Consider the following 17720-nt stretch of genomic DNA (forward strand, 5'->3'; position numbering starts at 1 on the left):
CAGAGAGGTGATGTTAAGTGCTTTGATGACAAAAGAGGCATTGTTGTATCATCATTAAGTACAGCCATCATTGAAAGGCTCTTTTTTACACAGAAACTTGCTAGAAATGTTCTATTGTTCAAGTGACTTACAAGGGGTGTGTTGGGTAAATAGATATAAAAGTGTACATAATATAGATTTAGCTACCAAAATATCACATGATAAGGTTATCATCATGTGATTATGGATTGCATTACTTTATGAACCCACCTTTAGTTTAGAGCTAAATTATGTTTTTTAATTATTCCTATAGATATATCATTATTAGACTAACATACCTACTACCACATTACTTGTGCTAAGTACGCATCCAGTCATAGTATTTTTAGTGTGAATGACTGTACAGCGCTTTATTTTGGCAGCACTCTACTTCAGCTATTTTGCTTTCTTTTATCTGGAGTATGTTACTCATTGTAGGCACAGTGTACTGTGCTAAGATTCACTTTCTATGGGGTCTTGCTTATTCATTAGCATCTGGAGTATCAATAGCCCTAGTAATAACATAAAGGGCAAAAGTAACACTAAATAGGATTCCTTAGCATCCTATCTTTCTAATTCTGACCTCCTTAATGGAATAAGTGAGATCCCATAGAGTGTGAATCTTAGCACAGTACACTGTGCCTACAATGAGTAACATGCTCCAGATAAAAAAGCAAAATTGCTGAAGTAGAGTGCTGTCAAAATAAAGCACTGTACAGTCATTCACACTAAAAATAATATGACTGGATGCATATTTAGCACAAATAATGTGGTAGTAGGTATGTTAGACTAATATATAGGGATAATTAAAAAACAATTTAGCTCTAAACTAAGGATGGGTTCATAAAGTAATACAATCCATAGTCACATGATAACCCTGTCATGTGATATTTTGGTAGCTAAACTTATGTGTACACTTTGTATTTATTTACCCAACACACCCCTTGTAAGTCACTTGAACAATATAACATTTCTAGCAAGTTTCTGTGTAAAAAAGAGCCTTTCAATGATGGCTGCTCCTAATGATGATACAACGATGCCTCTTTTGTCAACAAAGCACTCAACATCACCTTATGGAGCAGTGTCAGATCAAGGGCTGAGGGTGGAAGGATCACCTGATGAGGTAAAAGAGAGCGTCTTAAGCCCTACACACAATAGCCCTGAGCAACAAGATCTCATTCAAAAAACAACTCAATCTTCTCCTGGAGTAAACTTACCAATGGATCACGAGGAATTAGATCAACCTGAAGATGATGATGAATATCTTCATGAAGAAGAGCCTCTATTAACCAGAGATGCTAAAGAAACATTAGAGTATCTTAAGGAAGCATTGGAAGAATGCTCTACCTCAAATAAGGAGAGTTGTAGTATATGTACATGTAAATGTAATAGCCCACACATTAAATCTTTTGATTTCTGCCACAAGAGTCCTTTTAAACTAGACTCAATTAAAAAAGCTAAAAAAATTGGCATAAAAGTAATTATGAAATCTGTTCTTAGTAACTTGTTCCACAAAGCTATATACCGAGAGGTATTCATCTATTTATCTGTAGTCTCCCTGCTGCTTTCAACAAGTTTCTCTGTGATAACAATAGTTCAAGATAGCAATAGGACAAGAAATGAGAGCATCACACAAAATGAAATTAAAAAAGAAAATTTAAAAATACTGAAAACATTTGATTACATTAGCTTTGGTGTTAGTGTACTTGGCCTGATATTTGTCACTTTTGATTTATTATTGTATTTGCGTCATCGTGGCTGCAGAGTATTAAAAAGGACTAGTAAATGCCAGGAGTTGGTTCAGCCAGAAGATGAGGATAAGGCAGAGTGTTTCAATGATAGCTGTGCTTGTGAAGGTACTTGTGGTAAAGGTTGCACTACTGTAATGGACATTGTTCGTATTGTAGTCCTAGAGACTATTTTCTACCCTAATCTACTACTGAATATATTTAAAGTGATTGTCATGATGACTAAAAATGATTTTGTTTCAGAAAGCGATTCAACAATTTACTGGATCACAGCTAGTTTAAATTTTCTGAGTGTACTAATATTTGTTTACTTTAAAAAGACTTACATATTTTTTAGAGTCATTCGCTCAATTCGAAAGGTCAAAACTGGAGTCAGCAAAAAATATCGGGGAATGATGTTCATCATCAATTTCTTTATGTACATGTGTGCACTAATGTTTCTGCAGTTCTTAATGATCATTATTATTGTGGGCAAATTTTGTCATGAGTATAAACAGGAAAATGCTATAGAAAATAGCTGGCAGCTCTGGTACATGATGATATTTACTTATTTAATGCCTCTTATTGGAATGCCCATGTTCTTTTTCATTCATCAATTTTGGACATCAAAGTTACCAGTGGATGTCATATGGGATCTAATGTCCGAACTTCAGACAAAAGGCAAGGGAAGTGACAAAAGCAAGAATAAAACAGACAAAATGGTTGAGCAGGTGATGACTTACCTTGGGAATGATCAGTTTAGGGATGATTACACAAAGTTTAAAAAAGTTACACTTTTTGAAAAAATTGCCTATCCTTGCACTAGTCCACTTCGTGTTGCTGCACCAAGTCTATACACTGGAGCATTTGTTGTTTTCTTTGAAAGCTCATGGAACATTGGACATACTGATAGCAAATGGTTAGGGTTTCTTATTGCTGTTGCAATCATTGCCTACTTCATAAATATTTATGCTGCTAGCATTGCTGCCTATTGTATTTTGCTTTTTATTGCATCTGTATATCTCTTTTTTTTTATTTGTTTTTACCTTATTCCTATAGTTGGGGTTTTATCATTAGTATGTCTTGGTATATTATTTGTTTTGCTCCTTATATTGGTACTTTTATCACCCATTATAGCATTTTTTTGCTTGCATAACTCAAAATATAGTCGTAACCCTAAAAGCCCTTGCTATGGTATTTAATTATTTTTCTACTTTTTGCTGCTATTATTAATTATTTTGCTGCTCTTCTCTTGAATGTTTTACATTGTTTCTAGTTTTGCTGCTAACAATACATATAAAGTAACAATTTATTTTTGTATGCAATTAATGATACATTTTATTAATTATTATAATAATTATTATTTTATAAATAATGATGGTTTATGACATTAATGACAGTTTCCTCTTTCACTAACTTAACAAATTGATTGAACTTTATGAATACTATAAATACTATCATTCTTCTTATTATTATTTCTGTTGCTATTGTTGTTGTTTGAACAAAAATAATAATAACTATTTTATGAATACAATCAATTATTACTCACTGAACCGTAACTGATTTAGTCAATAGATGTAGGAGAAATAGACTAGTCTACAACTAAACTACTGTACAGAGTATACCCTGTGCACACACTTCGTAGTGTAGCGTTTTACCATGACCCATTATTATTTTGCCCTTTCCATATGAATCCCTCTCTTAATCTATACAACTCTTCCCTCGCAGTCTAACATAGCCTATATATGATGCCTCAAATGTGTGTCACTGCAGAATGCAGCTGATAAAAGTGTTGGTGACAATAAAAGTCACTATAAGATGCAATGCAAAACACAATGACATGTCACTCTAATAGACCATTTCTCATGAAGTTTCTCACAGACGGTGTATCACAATTTGAAATAGCAAAAAATATTTGTGCTGACTTAACCAAAAATAATTTGTTTCAGTTCTTATTTTATTAAATAAAAATTATGCACATCATTCATAAAATGCTCACCTCCATTTCTTTGATCCCAACTGTACGCCACTTGACTCTGTGACCTCAGGCTCAAGTCCAGTGATGATATTTTCTTGACAAATCATTGGAATATTTTAATGTCTTGTAATCTACAAAAAATTATTATAAATTTTTAGTGGAATATAGACTAAGGCTTACCATTAGATCTATTATCACCAAAATACATGTACAAAATTAAATTAATTTCATTAACAAAGTTTAGACTACGGACATATACGGAGTACAATTACAACTTACACGTGTAGAATGGTGTCTCCGGCGCTCTTCTTCTCGTAACCTGAGGAGTCTCTTTGAAGCCTGAAGGCGCTCTCTTCTTTTCTTTCGATACTCCTGAGCTAGTAAATGAAGCTGACGAATTGACTACATTAACCAAGGCCTTGGCTCCTAACGTGAGTATTTTAGTAAACTAGCGAGTCGATTCGCCGACTCAGCGAGTATAGTAGGCTGATAGTAATAATAGTGAAGCCTGGCACATTAAAATTTACGTTATAGCAATCAAACACACTATACTTCTCAGTTTTACTTTGTTGGGATTATGGGTGTCAAATATTCATTAAACCTATTATCGATAAATAAAATGTAATTACAGTATAGTGGGCCAATTTTGGAGAATAATTTTTGGGAAATTGCTGGCTAAGGCCTGGTTTACATGACTATGTTCTAAAGTAAAATAGATATATTTTTACTTGGATAAGGGTCTCGTTTACACTAAAACACAGAAAATTGCATCCAAACAAAAGAACAACTAATACCAAAACTGATACTTCTATAAACAAAATTAATGATAAATTCTAATGATAATTCACTTGCTGGATTAGTGTAAACACGGTAATAGCAAAAATGGTGATGCAGATTAGGCTAGCGTAGTCGTGTAAACAAGGCCATAGTCGTGTGTAAACTAGGCCTTATTTTGGCGAATTTATGTGAATAATGTCCCCTCCAGTATTACTTGCAATACGGTAATTAAAATCAGTTTTATTAGCATTATATTTTTAATATGTTCTAGGGATCAAAAGAGGTTGATATCCTGCATGACTGCTGCGAGTGGTGTTAGTTTCAATCTCCTGGCAAGGCATGGCTAGTAGCGTATGGACAATCCACATAATTTATTGAGGTACTTACATGTAAAGTCTGGTTTACAGTCATCACAAAATGTAACACAAAATTTAAGTTTGGTCTATTTCATGTCAATATCAGAGTGTTATTTGTGTCAAAAAGTCAGGTCATCCATGTAATGATGTTTTTTCGTTGACTGTAAACCTTCCTTTTCTCTCTTTCCCCTCTTTACCCACCATACACTAGGCAGCACACTGCTATAGTGACATTATTTTGTGGTTATATACGTGTACTTTGTAAGCGAGAATAAATAATTATGGTAGTGTTATGTCAAAGCAACCCCAAATGTTACCATGTCCTGAATCTCAATTCAATGCATACAATGTGTGGCCATGTCAATTTATGATATTTATTGAAGTTGTATAGCAATGGGAATTCCTTAATGGTGGAAGAAGAAGATTTCTCTGGTCAAAATTTGACACAAAATTAAATTTTTAAACAAATGACTATTGAGAGCAGAGTTTTTCGGCATTATATAGATGAATAGGTCTTCTAAAGCCTCTTTTGATACAGCAACAAAACGCTCGCTGTCCTCACCACCTTCCTTCTTTCTTCTTAAACGCTCGCTGTCCTCTCCACCTGCCTTCTTTCTTCTTAAATGCTCGCTGTCCTCTCCACCTTCCTTCTTTCTTCTTAAACGCTCGCTGTCCTCTCCGCCTTCCTTCTCTTTAATGAAAGCGACACTTACCTCTAGTTTTTGGGCGCTCCTGTCAGCCATCTCTAAGCTCTCCTCTACTTGTCAGGTACTTGTCACGTGTAAAATTGCTTTGCGCATGCGCAGTGCGTGTACCGTATAGCTTCAATTGGATATAAATTTGTTATTACACCCATGCTCGTGCAATATCCTATTTACATGCACCTCACCCTTGGGCCTACGGCCCTCGGGCTCGGTGCATGTAAATCGGATATTGCACTCGCAGGGGTGTAATAACATATACATATTGTGCTCTGAGATTGTCCATCATTTATCCTGCAACAAACAAGATTGGTATGCAAGGCTAAACACTCCCAAGCTATATAGATTAGAATTAATTTATTACAAAGAAATTGAATACTATGATTACAGTAGTTTTCTTTTTTGGGTCAGACTTTCGTTTTTTGTGGAAAATCTAACTTTATTGGATTTATTTTGTTCTGTGGCAGGACTCCATCCATCTACTTCATGTGTTTCAGTTGGTTTTTGGTGCTTGGAGAATAAAAGTTTGGCTGAATGAAAGAAACCCACTATAAAGATGTACAAAACAAAAAGTTTATATTGTGTGGCTTTCATTGTATAAACAAAGGTAGGATGTGTGATCTTCACCTCTGACCTCTGGTTAAGGTGGTAGGACTGTACTATAGCCCATTGTCTTTAGCCTGATTTTTGAGCAAACTTTAAAATTCATAAAAAATCCAATTTTGATCGGAATCTGCTTAAACTTTCTACACAACATGAGGACATGTATATGTATCAGGAAAAATTATAAAATTGAACATTTCTCTCTGAGGCATTTTTGATGAAATACCCTGTACTATAGCCCATGGTCTTTAGCCTGATTTTTGAGCAAACTTTAAAATTCGTAAAAAATCCAATTTTGATCGGAATCTGCTCAAACTTTCTACACAGCATGAGGACAAGTATATGTATCCGGAAAAATTATAAAAATGAAAATTTTGTCCATTATGTTCATTACTTCATCAAATGAATGATATGATCATTGTTTTTTATTAAGACACCAGGTCTGGAATTATTATCATGCCATGGTTCCATTATATCTCCAATTTGAAAAGAAGAGAGTGAGTATATATTGTCGAATAACCTCTAGCAACTATTCTCAGCAGTCTGGCTTATCCTCTAAAGTTTCCAGATGCTTTATACGAGCTAGGGATGGACGATTATGGAAAATTAACAGAACGATTTTCAGTATAATCATTATCATGATTATTGGCCCATTTTAACATGATAAAAATACATACAGTTTAGTATTGAAATGGAATCATTATAATAAATAATCAGCTAACTTGTATTCATGATGATACATAAAGAATTTAATTTGTCAAAGTCAACTGCTCTCTTGTTTTAGAGCATTCAACTAATCCATGAAAAGAAACTAATTCAATTGCTCCATAGTAGTCCTGTTGTATTACAGCCTTGGAAATGAGAAGACGAAACGACCTGAACGAGAAACATCACTCTGAATCCTATTTCCTTTGTTACTTGATCAATGATGTCTGGTTTAGCTGATCTTAAAATGGACGTATTATTATATTTTAGTCATAGTTAAGCTCATCATACTCTAGGCACCATATGCCACTAGGAACATGTTATAATCATGTACTGGTTGCTGTCAATAGAATGGTTTCTATTTTTAATAGCATGTTGCTAACCACATGGTGCCTAGTGCATGGATGGGCTTAGGATACTATGAAAATTGTCCAATATATTGAATAATAATGCAAATTGAAGAAAATAACTTATAGATGGAAGAGTAGAACAAGGAGTAAAGTCACTCAAAGTTTATTGCACTAACACTGCTAGTGGGTGCCAATGGATAGAGACTATTTTATAGTCCCATTTTAACATATAAATACATGAAGTTTAGTATTGAAATTGAATTATTGTAATAATGAACTTGTATTTTATGATAGAAAAAATCTGAACAAAAAATGTCATTTGGCATCCTACTTCCTTTGCTACTTGATCAATGATGATGTATTCATAGTTAAGCCAACCATACTCTAGGCACCATATGTTACAAGGAACATGTTGTAATCATGCACTGGTTGCTGTGAATAGAACGGATTCTATTCTTGACAGCATGTTGCTAACCACATGGTGCCTAGTGCATGGAGGGCTTTAGAATACTATGACATTGAATATGCTAATGGTGACAATGATTATACCTTTATGGTATGAATAGATGTGATATGAAAAAGTAACAGTCAATAATATAATGCTCTAGAAGCATTCATTCATAAAGTGGCATCAATAATTATGCCTATATATGTGGTCAGTTACCTATCATTTTTATTCAAACTATAGTAACAAAGCTTACATGTTGTGTATGTAATATACATCCAAAATGCATTAGTAATTTCAACTTGCATTGTGGATGTATACAAGTTCTGTCACTAGTTTATCATATTGTTATTAACTTACAAGCTCTATATTATGCATATAACATGGCTTGAGGAATGTATTGGATGTATACCTGAAACGATACCCATAGTCTTGAGGGTGTATTTTGGGTTTTAAAATATCATTTGAGGTGTATATCCCAATGCATTTCTAAATTGTCTCTTTTTGAGACAGCACAAGCATGTGCATTGTGTCTTTAATACTATTATTGTTATCAAGATGAGCTCCTAGTCAGCTTTCTTATTGTCTCCTGCTGGACTAGGCATGATAGTACTTACTAGATCTTAGAATACCAAAAACTATACCACAGACCACTGCATTTAGAAGAAGCCATGTTAGAGTTATTCCACTGTAAGACAGAAATAATGAATATTGAGACTTACTTATTGTCATTAAAGTGCTGCACATCACTCAGTAAGATGGTAATACAATGTATATTGCTTCAAGTGGAGGTGCCATTGGCACACTTGTCAGTTTACATAAACATTAGCAATGATATTTACTCAACCATATGCAGCCATCTCCCTAGCTTTAGGGCCAGAAACTGCCACAGCCAAATAACTAAGGAAATAAAATGCCCAGGCAAGTGGGTCATCATAGCTTAGAGTCAGTATTAGAAGTGGAAGAACCCAACCCTGATGACTGAAGTTTTTGTCTTAGGGGAGTTAACATCAAGGTGAGACCCACTATACTGGTTTATATAAAGCACAGCCTAATGAAGGTATATAGACCTTTTTGTGTTTGCATAACAAATCTTTTGGCACAATACTGTCCTAAAGCAGAAGGTTTGTGGCCAGTATTTGTTGCTCTGGGATCAATTGTAACTTGGTTTGTGTTATCATAAAATCATAAAGTGAGTAAAAGGGTGGGGGACCTACTATGACTAAAACAACTGTCATGTGATTTCGATAGATTTGTTCACCGCTATTGAAATAAGATGGATCCTGTCTCTCCAGGAAAAAAGGGGTCGTTGCCCTCTTCTTCACTTGTTAACAATGCAAGTAAAAGGAAGTACAAGCCTTTCAACTGCTTCAGTAACTACTGTAAGGAATTAAAGTCTCGTTCATTGAATTTACCATCAGTCCTACTACTGATTTATACTCTGCCAATAATAGTTAGCTATTCATTTTTTATAATCTTTTTCAGAAATTTTTTCCACAACCCATACAACCAATGTGGATCTGTTGAACCTGGTAGTGTTACAGTATTTCATAATGTTGGAATTATAGTAGGAAATTCCATATTTCTTCTTGCCCCTTTCTGTGGTTGGTTATCAGATACTAAGATTGGTAGGGGTAATGCTATTTATCTTGGTCTATGGCTTGGTTGGATAGGCACTCTGTTGTTTGCCATTGGATGCTGTTTGCAATATCATTCATGTGGTACTACTGCTTTGCTAGGAAGATATCTGTTTTTTAGTGTGGCTTTTGTTGTCATGTTAGTGTCATTGTCCCTCATGATCACAAATATATTACCATATGGTATAGATCAGTTGATGAATGAATCTACTGTCAAGATAAGAGCTTTCATTCACTGGTTCTCACTGTGCCTTTATAGTGGTTCTGTATTTTCTGTTATATCAGATGAGCTCATTGTTTCAGTTTTGGCCTTTGTTCTCTTTTCTTTTTCTCTTTGTCTTCATTTTTTCTTTAAGCATCGTTTTGAGCACATACCTATTCCTAATCCTTATAAAATTGTATTTAAAGTATTGAAGTTTTCTCTCAAAACTAGTCACACTAGAAGACAGCATCGTAGTGCATTCACATACTGGGGAGAGGAGCCCAGTAGAATGGATCTTGCTAAGGAGAGGTATGGTGGTTATTTCTCTCATGAAGAAGTGGAAAATGTCAAGACTTTTCTACGTGTTGCTGTTGTTTTGGCTACCTTTTCTCCCCTTTTTATTTCCATTGTTCCATTTTTAAATGGTTCAGTGTTTGTTGCACAGTTTAAAGATGGTTATGAAGGATTAAAAGGAAATGCTAAAACTGTGATTTTTGTCCTTGGCAAATTCTCCTCATTTTTTATCATAGTTCCTTTGTTTGAACTGGTTATTTTACCTCTCTTCCCTAAATTAGAATATTTTATAATTAATCCTTTAAAAGGAATTGGTTTGGCTAATGTTCTCTTTATTTTATCAATTATTAGTTTTTTTCTCATTGACTTGATTGGAAGACTTGTTAGTGATGTGTCTGAAATGCCTTGCTTCTTCATTTGGGAATCAGTTAAAAAAACAATTGATATTTCTTACTGGATACTACTTATACCATCAGTATTAGCTGGTACAACATTATTTCTCACTGTGACATGTTCATTTGAGTTCCTGTCTAGTCAGTCTCCTTTTGGTATGCATGGAATGATTTTTGGACTGCTCTGGTTTTTGCATGGTATATCCATTGACATAGGTTTAGGCATCTTATTAATAGTTTATTATTACCGTATACACTCAGTCTCATTTATGTCATGTACCTCATGGTTTACAGTCATGTTTTGTATAATCGCTGTTATTGGATTAGTGGTGTATGTATTAATAGCTCGATGGTATGTCAATAGGGTCAGGGATACTGATCTTGGTCTACGTGCTGTAGTAGAGGAACATTGGGAGAATAGACTGATAGCAGCAAATGCCATGAATGAAACTGAAAAAATTCACATTATTTCTAGTTTTAATTGACATTTGTAGTGATTACAATTTTTTGAAATAGTTTTTATATTTTTAAAATTTGAAGCAGTTTAGTCGTTTCCAGTAGCAGCTTATGCTTTCGGCGTAATATTCTTGAGCACGTGATTCTAATTTAGCTTGCTACATTCCAGTTGTGATTTTACAGTGGCATAGTTATATATCAGTGAGGTTTTCTTGGCAGTGAGAGTATCACAACCTATCACAATAAAGGAATATTAGGTAAGCAATAAGCATGCCTTGTATTTTGCTAAGAAGACTAATTTTAAGATAATGTTATCTAACTCTTTTTGCTTCTTCAAAATCATTAACACCTTCCATGTTTGCAAAAAGAAACAATACTAGCATAATAATTGATTGAATGACAGAAGGAGAACAATAGATGACAAGAGAGCAATCAAACAAGTAGCAACTGACAAGACCCTATCAATTGTGCCGGATCTATTACAAGAGGAGACACTTGTACATTATTTACTCCTTCTTTTCTGTGTTCTTGCCTTAGTGGGAGACGCCTTTTGCCTTGTTGGAGAGAAAAGCTAGAGACGATAAGATTCATCAGCACTCTCTTGTGCCTTTTCAACTTTTAAGCCATAAAAGGAATTAGCTTGAAATTAATGGAAGCAGTTAACCAAAACTATACAAGTGAAGTAGTGAAATGCCCTCTTTTTTGTCCCCAAATTAGTTTTACACAATAAAATTACACAATAAATTATAATTATAATTTTATGTAGTAATAATTGTGTAATAAATTACACAATTTAGAAGAAATCATGTTATATTAGAGTTATTCCATTGTAAGACAGAAATAATGAATATAGAGACTTGCTTATTAGCATAAAAGTGCTGCACATCACTCAGTAAGATGAATGTGTATTGCTTCAAGCGGAGGTGCCATTTGCATACTTGTCAGGTTACATAAACATTAGCAATGATATTTACTTGACCATATGCAGCCATCTCCCTAGCTTTAGAAACTGCCACAGCCAAGTAACTAAAGAAATAAAATGCCCAGGTAAGTGGATCATCAATGTCCCTTTCCCTTATATCTTTGAGTCAGTATTTAAAGCAGAAGAACCCAGCCCTGATACCGTAGGGCGCCTTTTTTTTCGAGGGCTATAAACAGTGAACAGATCTATCAAAATCACATGATGGTTGTTTTAGTCATAGTTTTTCCCCTACCCTTTTACTCATGTTATGATAACACAAAGCAATAGCTTAAAAGTGATCACAGGGCAACAAATACTAGCAAAAAACACAAAATGTCAATAGGGTCAGGGATACTGATCTTGGTCTACGTGCAGCAGTAGAGGAACACTGGGAGAATAGACTGATTGCAGGAAATGCCATAAATAGCACTGAAACAGAGGATCTTATCATTTCTAGTCTTAATTGAAATTTGCTGTAATTATGTACATTTTAAAAATATCTTTTATTATTCAAAAATTTATAAAATTTGAAGCAGTTTGGTCATTTCCAGTAGCAGCTGATGGTTTTATCATAATATTCATAAGCATGTTGTTTGAAATAGCATCTCCTGGAGCAATGGCAGGAGCTATGCATATGCAGCTATCTCCCTAGCTTTAGGGTGAGAAACTGCCACAGCCAAATAGCTAAGGAAATGAAATGCCCAGGTAAGTGGGTCATTATACATGTAGTTTAGAGTCTGTATAGAAGTGGAAGAACCCAGCTCTGATAAATGCAACTTTCATCTTAGGGGAGTTGTCATGAAGGTGAGACCCACTATACTGGTTTATATAAAGCACAGCCTGTTTTATATCATTAAAAAAAAATCCTTTGGGGACCTTTTTCTGTGTTTGCATCACAGATCTTTTGGCACAATACTCTCCTGAAGCAAAGGTTTGTGGCTAGTATCTGTTGCTCTGGGATCACTTGTAAGCTATTTCTTTGTGTTATCATAAAATGAGTAAAAGGGTAGGGGGCCTACTATGACTAAAACAACCGTCATGTGATTTTGATAGATCTGTTTATTGCTATTGAAATAAGATGGTTTCTGTCTCTCCAGAAAGAAGGAGGTTGTTGCCTTCTTCTCCACTTGTTAACAATGCAAGTAAGAGGAAGTACAAACCTTTCAACTGCTTCAGTAACTACTGTAAGGAATTAAAGTCTCGTTCATTGAGTTTACCGTCAATCCTTCTACTGATTTATGCTCTGCCATTACCAGTTAGCTATTCATTTTTTGAAATTTTCTTTAGAAATTTTTCTCGCAACCCATACAACCAATGTGGATCTAATGACTCTGGTAACATTACATTATTTCATATTGTTGGAATTATATTAGGAAATACTATATTTCTTCTTGCTCCTTTCTGTGGTTGGTTATCAGATACTAAGATTGGTAGGGGTAATGCTATTTATCTTGGTCTATGGCTTGGTTGGATAGGTGCTCTAATACAGGCCATAGGATGCTGTTTGCAATATCATCATTCATGTGGTACTACTGCTCTGGTAGGAAAGTATGTGTTTTTTGGTATAGCTTTTGTTTTAATATTAGTGTCATCAACACTCATAATCACTAATATATTACCATATGGTATAGACCAGTTGATGAATGAATCTACTGTCAAGATAAGAGCATTTATTCACTGGCTTGTCCTGTGTCTTTATAGTGGCTACATAATTTCAGTCGTATCAGATGAGCTCCTTATTTCAGTTGTGGCTTTTGCTCTCTTTTCTTTTTCTCTTTGTCTTCATTTTCTCTTTAAGCATCGTTTTGAGCACATACCTATTCCTAATCCTTATAAAATTGTATTTAAAGTATTGAATTTTTGTCTCACAACTAGTCGCACTAGAAGACAGCATCGTAGTGCATTCACATACTGGGGAGAGGAGCCCAGTAGAATGGATCTTGCTAAGGAGAGGTATGGTGGTTGTTTCTCTCATGAAGAAGTGGAAAATGTAAAGACTTTTTTACGTATTACTATTGTTTTGATTACTATGTTCTCCTTATTTGTCCCCATTATTCCATTTTTAAATAGCTCCTCATTTTTTGTGGCACAATTTCAAAATGGTTATAAAAGAAATGCTGCATATGCTATCTTGTTTTTAAGCAGTATCCCCCCCTTTTTTGTTCCGGTCCCTTTGTTTGAACTGGTTATTCTACCTCTCTTCCCAAAATTAGAATATTTTATGATTAATCCATTGAAAGGACTTGGTTTGTCTAATATTCTCATCATATTATCAATTGTTAGTTTTTATCTCATTGACTTGATTGGAAGGATTAGTGATAATATTTCTTATATGCCTTGCTTCTTCATATGGGAACCAGTTACTGAAACTATTCAGATTTCCTATTGGATAGTTCTCATACCATCAGTATTAGCTGGTACATCACGTTTGCTTTCTTACACATGTATAATTGAGTTTATGTGTAGTCAGTCTCCTTTTGGTATGCATGGAATGATCACTGGACTGTTCTGGTTTTTGCATGGTATGTTCGTTGACATTGGTTCAGGCATTTTATTAATAGTCTACTATTACCCTATACACTCAGTCTCATTTATTTCATGTACCTCATGGTTCTGTATGATATTTGGTATAATTACTGTCATTGGATTAGTGGTGTATGTATTAATAGCTCGATGGTATGTCAATAGGGTCAGGGATACTGATCTTGGTCTACGTGCAGCAGTAGAGGAACATTGGGAGAATAGACTGAGGACAGGAAATGCCATAAATGGCACTGAAACAGAGGATCTTATCATTTCTAGTCTTAATTAAAATTTGCTGTAATTATGTACATTTTTAAAAGATTTTTTATTATTCAAAAATTTATAAAATTTGAAGCAGTTTGGTCATTTCCAGTAGCAGCTGATGCTTTTATCATAATAATCATAAGCATGTTGTTTGAAATAGCATCTCCTGGAGCAATGGCAGGAGCTATGCATATGCAGCTATCTCCCTAGCTTTAGGGTGAGAAACTGCCACAGCCAAATAGCTAAGGAAATAAAATGCCCAGGTAAATGGGTCATCATACATGTAGTTTAGAGTCCGTATAGAAGTGGAAGAACCCAGTTCTGATAAATGCAACTTTCATTTTTGGGAAGTAGACATCAAGGTGAGACCCACTATACTGGTTTATATAAAGCACAGCCTGTTTTATATCATTAAAAGAAAAAAATCCTTTGGGGACCTTTTTCTGTGTTTGCATCACAGATCTTTTGGCACAATACTCTTCTGAAGCAAAGGTTTGTGGCCAGTATCTGTTGCTCTGGGATCACTTGTAAGCTATTTCTTTGTGTTATCATAAAATGAGTAAAAGGGTAGGGGGCCTACTATGACTAAAACAACCTTCATGTGATTTTGATAGATCTGTTTATTGCTATTGAAATAAGATGGTTTCTGTCTCTCCAGAAAGAAGGAGGTTGTTGCCTTCTTCTCCACTTGTTAACAATGCAAGTAAGAGGAAGTACAAACCTTTCAACTGCTTCAGTAACTACTGTAAGGAATTAAAGTCTCGTTCATTGAGTTTACCGTCAATCCTTCTACTGATTTATGCTCTGCCATTACCAGTTAGCTATTCATTTTTTGAAATTTTCTTTAGAAATTTTTCTCGTAACCCATACAACCAATGTGGATCTAATGACTCTGGTAACATTACATTATTTCATATTGTTGGAATTATATTAGGAAATACTATATTTCTTCTTGCTCCTTTCTGTGGTTGGTTATCAGATACTAAGATTGGTAGGGGTAATGCTATTTATCTTGGTCTATGGCTTGGTTGGATAGGCACTCTAATACAGGCCATAGGATGCTGTTGGCAATATCATTCATGTGGTACTACTGCCCTGATAGGGAAGTTTATCTGGTTTAGTGTGGCTTTTGTTTTCATGCTAGTTTCATTGTCATTGTTGTTCACTAATATATTGCCATATGGTATAGACCAGTTGATGAATGAATCTACTGTCAAGATAAGAGCATTCATTCACTGGTTCTCACTGTGCCTTTATATTGGCTACATGTTTACAGTTATGTCAGATGAGCTTGTTGTTTCATTTGTGGCCTTTGCTCTTTTTTCTTTTTCTCTTTGTCTTCATTTTCTCTTTAAGCATCGTTTTGAGCACATACCTATTCCTAATCCTTATAAAATTGTATTTAAAGTTTTGAAGTTTTCTCTCAAAACTAGTCGCACTAGAAGACAGCATCGTAGTGCATTCACATACTGGGGAGAGGAGCCCAGTAGAATGGATCTTGCTAAGGAGAGGTATGGTGGTTGTTTCTCTCATGAAGAAGTGGAAAATGTGAAGACTTTCCTTCGTATTGCTGTTATTTTAGCGACAGTTTTGTCCCTATTTGTCCTTGTTGTTCCTTTTTTGAATAGATTCTCAGATTTTGTTGCACAATTTGAAGATGGATATGAAGTTTTCCAAGGGAATGCTGAAAATGTTATTTGGCTTATAAGCATCTTCACCCCTTTGTTTGTTTTAGTCACTTTGTTTGAACTGGTTCTTCTACCTCTCTTCTCTAAATTAGAATATTTTATAATTAATCCATTGAGAGGACTTGGCTTAGCTTACATTCTCATCATATTATCAATTGTTAGTTTATTCCTCATTGACTTGATTGGAAGGATTGCTAGTGATAACATTTCCAATATGACTTGCTTCTTCATATGGGAATCAGTCAATAATAGAACAATTCAAACTTCCTATTGGATACTACTCATACCATCAGTATTGGCTGGTATATCATTATTTCTCTCTTATAAATGTTTATTTGAGTTCCTGTGTAGTCAAGCTCCTTTTGGTATGCATGGAATGATCACTGGACTGTTCTGGTTTTTGCATGGTATATTCATTGACATTGGTTCAGGCATCTTATTAATAGTTTATTATCACCCTATACACTCATTTAAAGTTATGTCTTGTACCTCATGGCTCTCTGTAATATTTGGTATAATTACTATCATTGGATTAGTGGTGTATGTATTAATAGCTCGATGGTATGTCAATAGGGTCAGGGATACTGATCTTGGTCTACGTGCAGCAGTAGAGGAACATTGGGAGAATAGACTGATGGCAGCAAATACCATAAATGACACTGAAACATCGGGAGATTTTATTATTTCCAGTTTTGATTGACATTTGTAGTTGTTACAATTTTTAGATATATCTTTCATTTTATAAATATTTATAAAATTTGTAGCAGCTGATGTTTTTATCATAATATTCGTAATCATATTGTTAGAATAGCATCTCCTGGAGCAACGGCAGCAGCTATGCACTGTAACAATTAGGGCAATCTAGAGGAAACAGCTAATGGAAAAAATACGGATTCTGTTATTACATCTGCATGACAAATTTTGATATTATGAAAGTGATTCCTGTGATTTAGCTTGCTACATTCCAGTTGTCACTTTACAGTGGTGTAGTCATATATGTGATTTTCTTGGCAATGAACGTATCGCTACCTATATACAGATACTAATAGCTAAACATGTGATGTTCTCATGTTTTATACTCAAAAGGAGGTTAATGTCATCATTGGTTATTGTCTTCTTTGTATTTCACTAAGAAGACCAATTTCAAGATATCATTGTCCAAATCTTTCTGCTTCTTCAAAATCATTCACCTTTCATATTTTTTAGATAACCACTGCATTCCATCATAAAACGTGTAATTCATTGAATGACAGAAGGAGAGCAATAGATGACAAGAGAGCAATTAAACATGTAGAAACTGACAAGACAATTTCAATCGTACCAGTCTACTGGATCTATTACAAGAGACACTTGTATATTATTCACTCTTTATTCTCTAGAGGTGTTCTCCTTTCCTTAGTGGCTAATGCAATATTTAAAACTTTATGTAGAACCATTCTTGTTGAGAATTATATCTTATTGGGCTACAACTGATGTCCTGATTTGTAGCTATGGGTGTGCTGATTATGCCAGCATTTCTTTTAGCATAATAGGTAGGATTAAGGCATCAAGCACAATTTAAGCATAATAGGGGAAAAAATTAAATGTGGATGTGGTTTTAAGTTATTTATTCAAAAGTTTATTTAAACTATTATAAGGGCATA

At 34.6% G+C, this 17720-nt stretch overlaps 2 protein-coding genes and 1 long non-coding RNA gene across 3 annotated transcripts; 2 read left to right on the plus strand and 1 right to left on the minus strand.

Moving 5' to 3' along the window:
- Nucleotides 1–5399: 5399 nt before the first annotated feature.
- LOC109585838 (uncharacterized) lies at nucleotides 5400–5732 on the minus strand. Its single transcript, XR_002186687.1, has 2 exons — nucleotides 5500–5732; nucleotides 5400–5460 (listed from the first exon to the last, which is right to left on the minus strand). It is a non-coding gene; the product is annotated as an uncharacterized LOC109585838 (long non-coding RNA).
- Nucleotides 5733–12752: 7020 nt separating this feature from the next.
- LOC105314312 (solute carrier family 15 member 4-like) lies at nucleotides 12753–14414 on the plus strand. Its single transcript, XM_020001977.1, has 2 exons — nucleotides 12753–12786; nucleotides 13478–14414. Exon 2 carries the CDS (start codon nucleotides 13536–13538, stop codon nucleotides 14412–14414), a length of 879 nt encoding a protein of 292 aa, XP_019857536.1. The 5' UTR covers nucleotides 12753–12786; nucleotides 13478–13535.
- Nucleotides 14415–15028: 614 nt separating this feature from the next.
- Nucleotides 15029–16777, plus strand: LOC105314313 (solute carrier family 15 member 4-like). Its single transcript, XM_011408414.1, has one exon. The coding sequence runs from the start codon at nucleotides 15029–15031 to the stop codon at nucleotides 16775–16777; it is 1749 nt and encodes a 582-aa protein (XP_011406716.1).
- The last annotated feature ends 943 nt before the right edge of the window (nucleotides 16778–17720 follow it).

Source organism: Amphimedon queenslandica, unplaced genomic scaffold, assembly GCF_000090795.2.
Source record: "Amphimedon queenslandica unplaced genomic scaffold, v1.1 AMPQUscaffold_12998, whole genome shotgun sequence".
NCBI lineage: Eukaryota > Metazoa > Porifera > Demospongiae > Haplosclerida > Niphatidae > Amphimedon > Amphimedon queenslandica.

Coding starts and splice junctions, on each gene's coding strand:
- LOC105314312 (XM_020001977.1), top strand. CDS start 13,536: ATGGATCTTGCTAAGGAGAGGTATGGTGGTTGTTTCTCTCATGAAGAA.
- LOC105314313 (XM_011408414.1), top strand. CDS start 15,029: ATGGTTTCTGTCTCTCCAGAAAGAAGGAGGTTGTTGCCTTCTTCTCCA.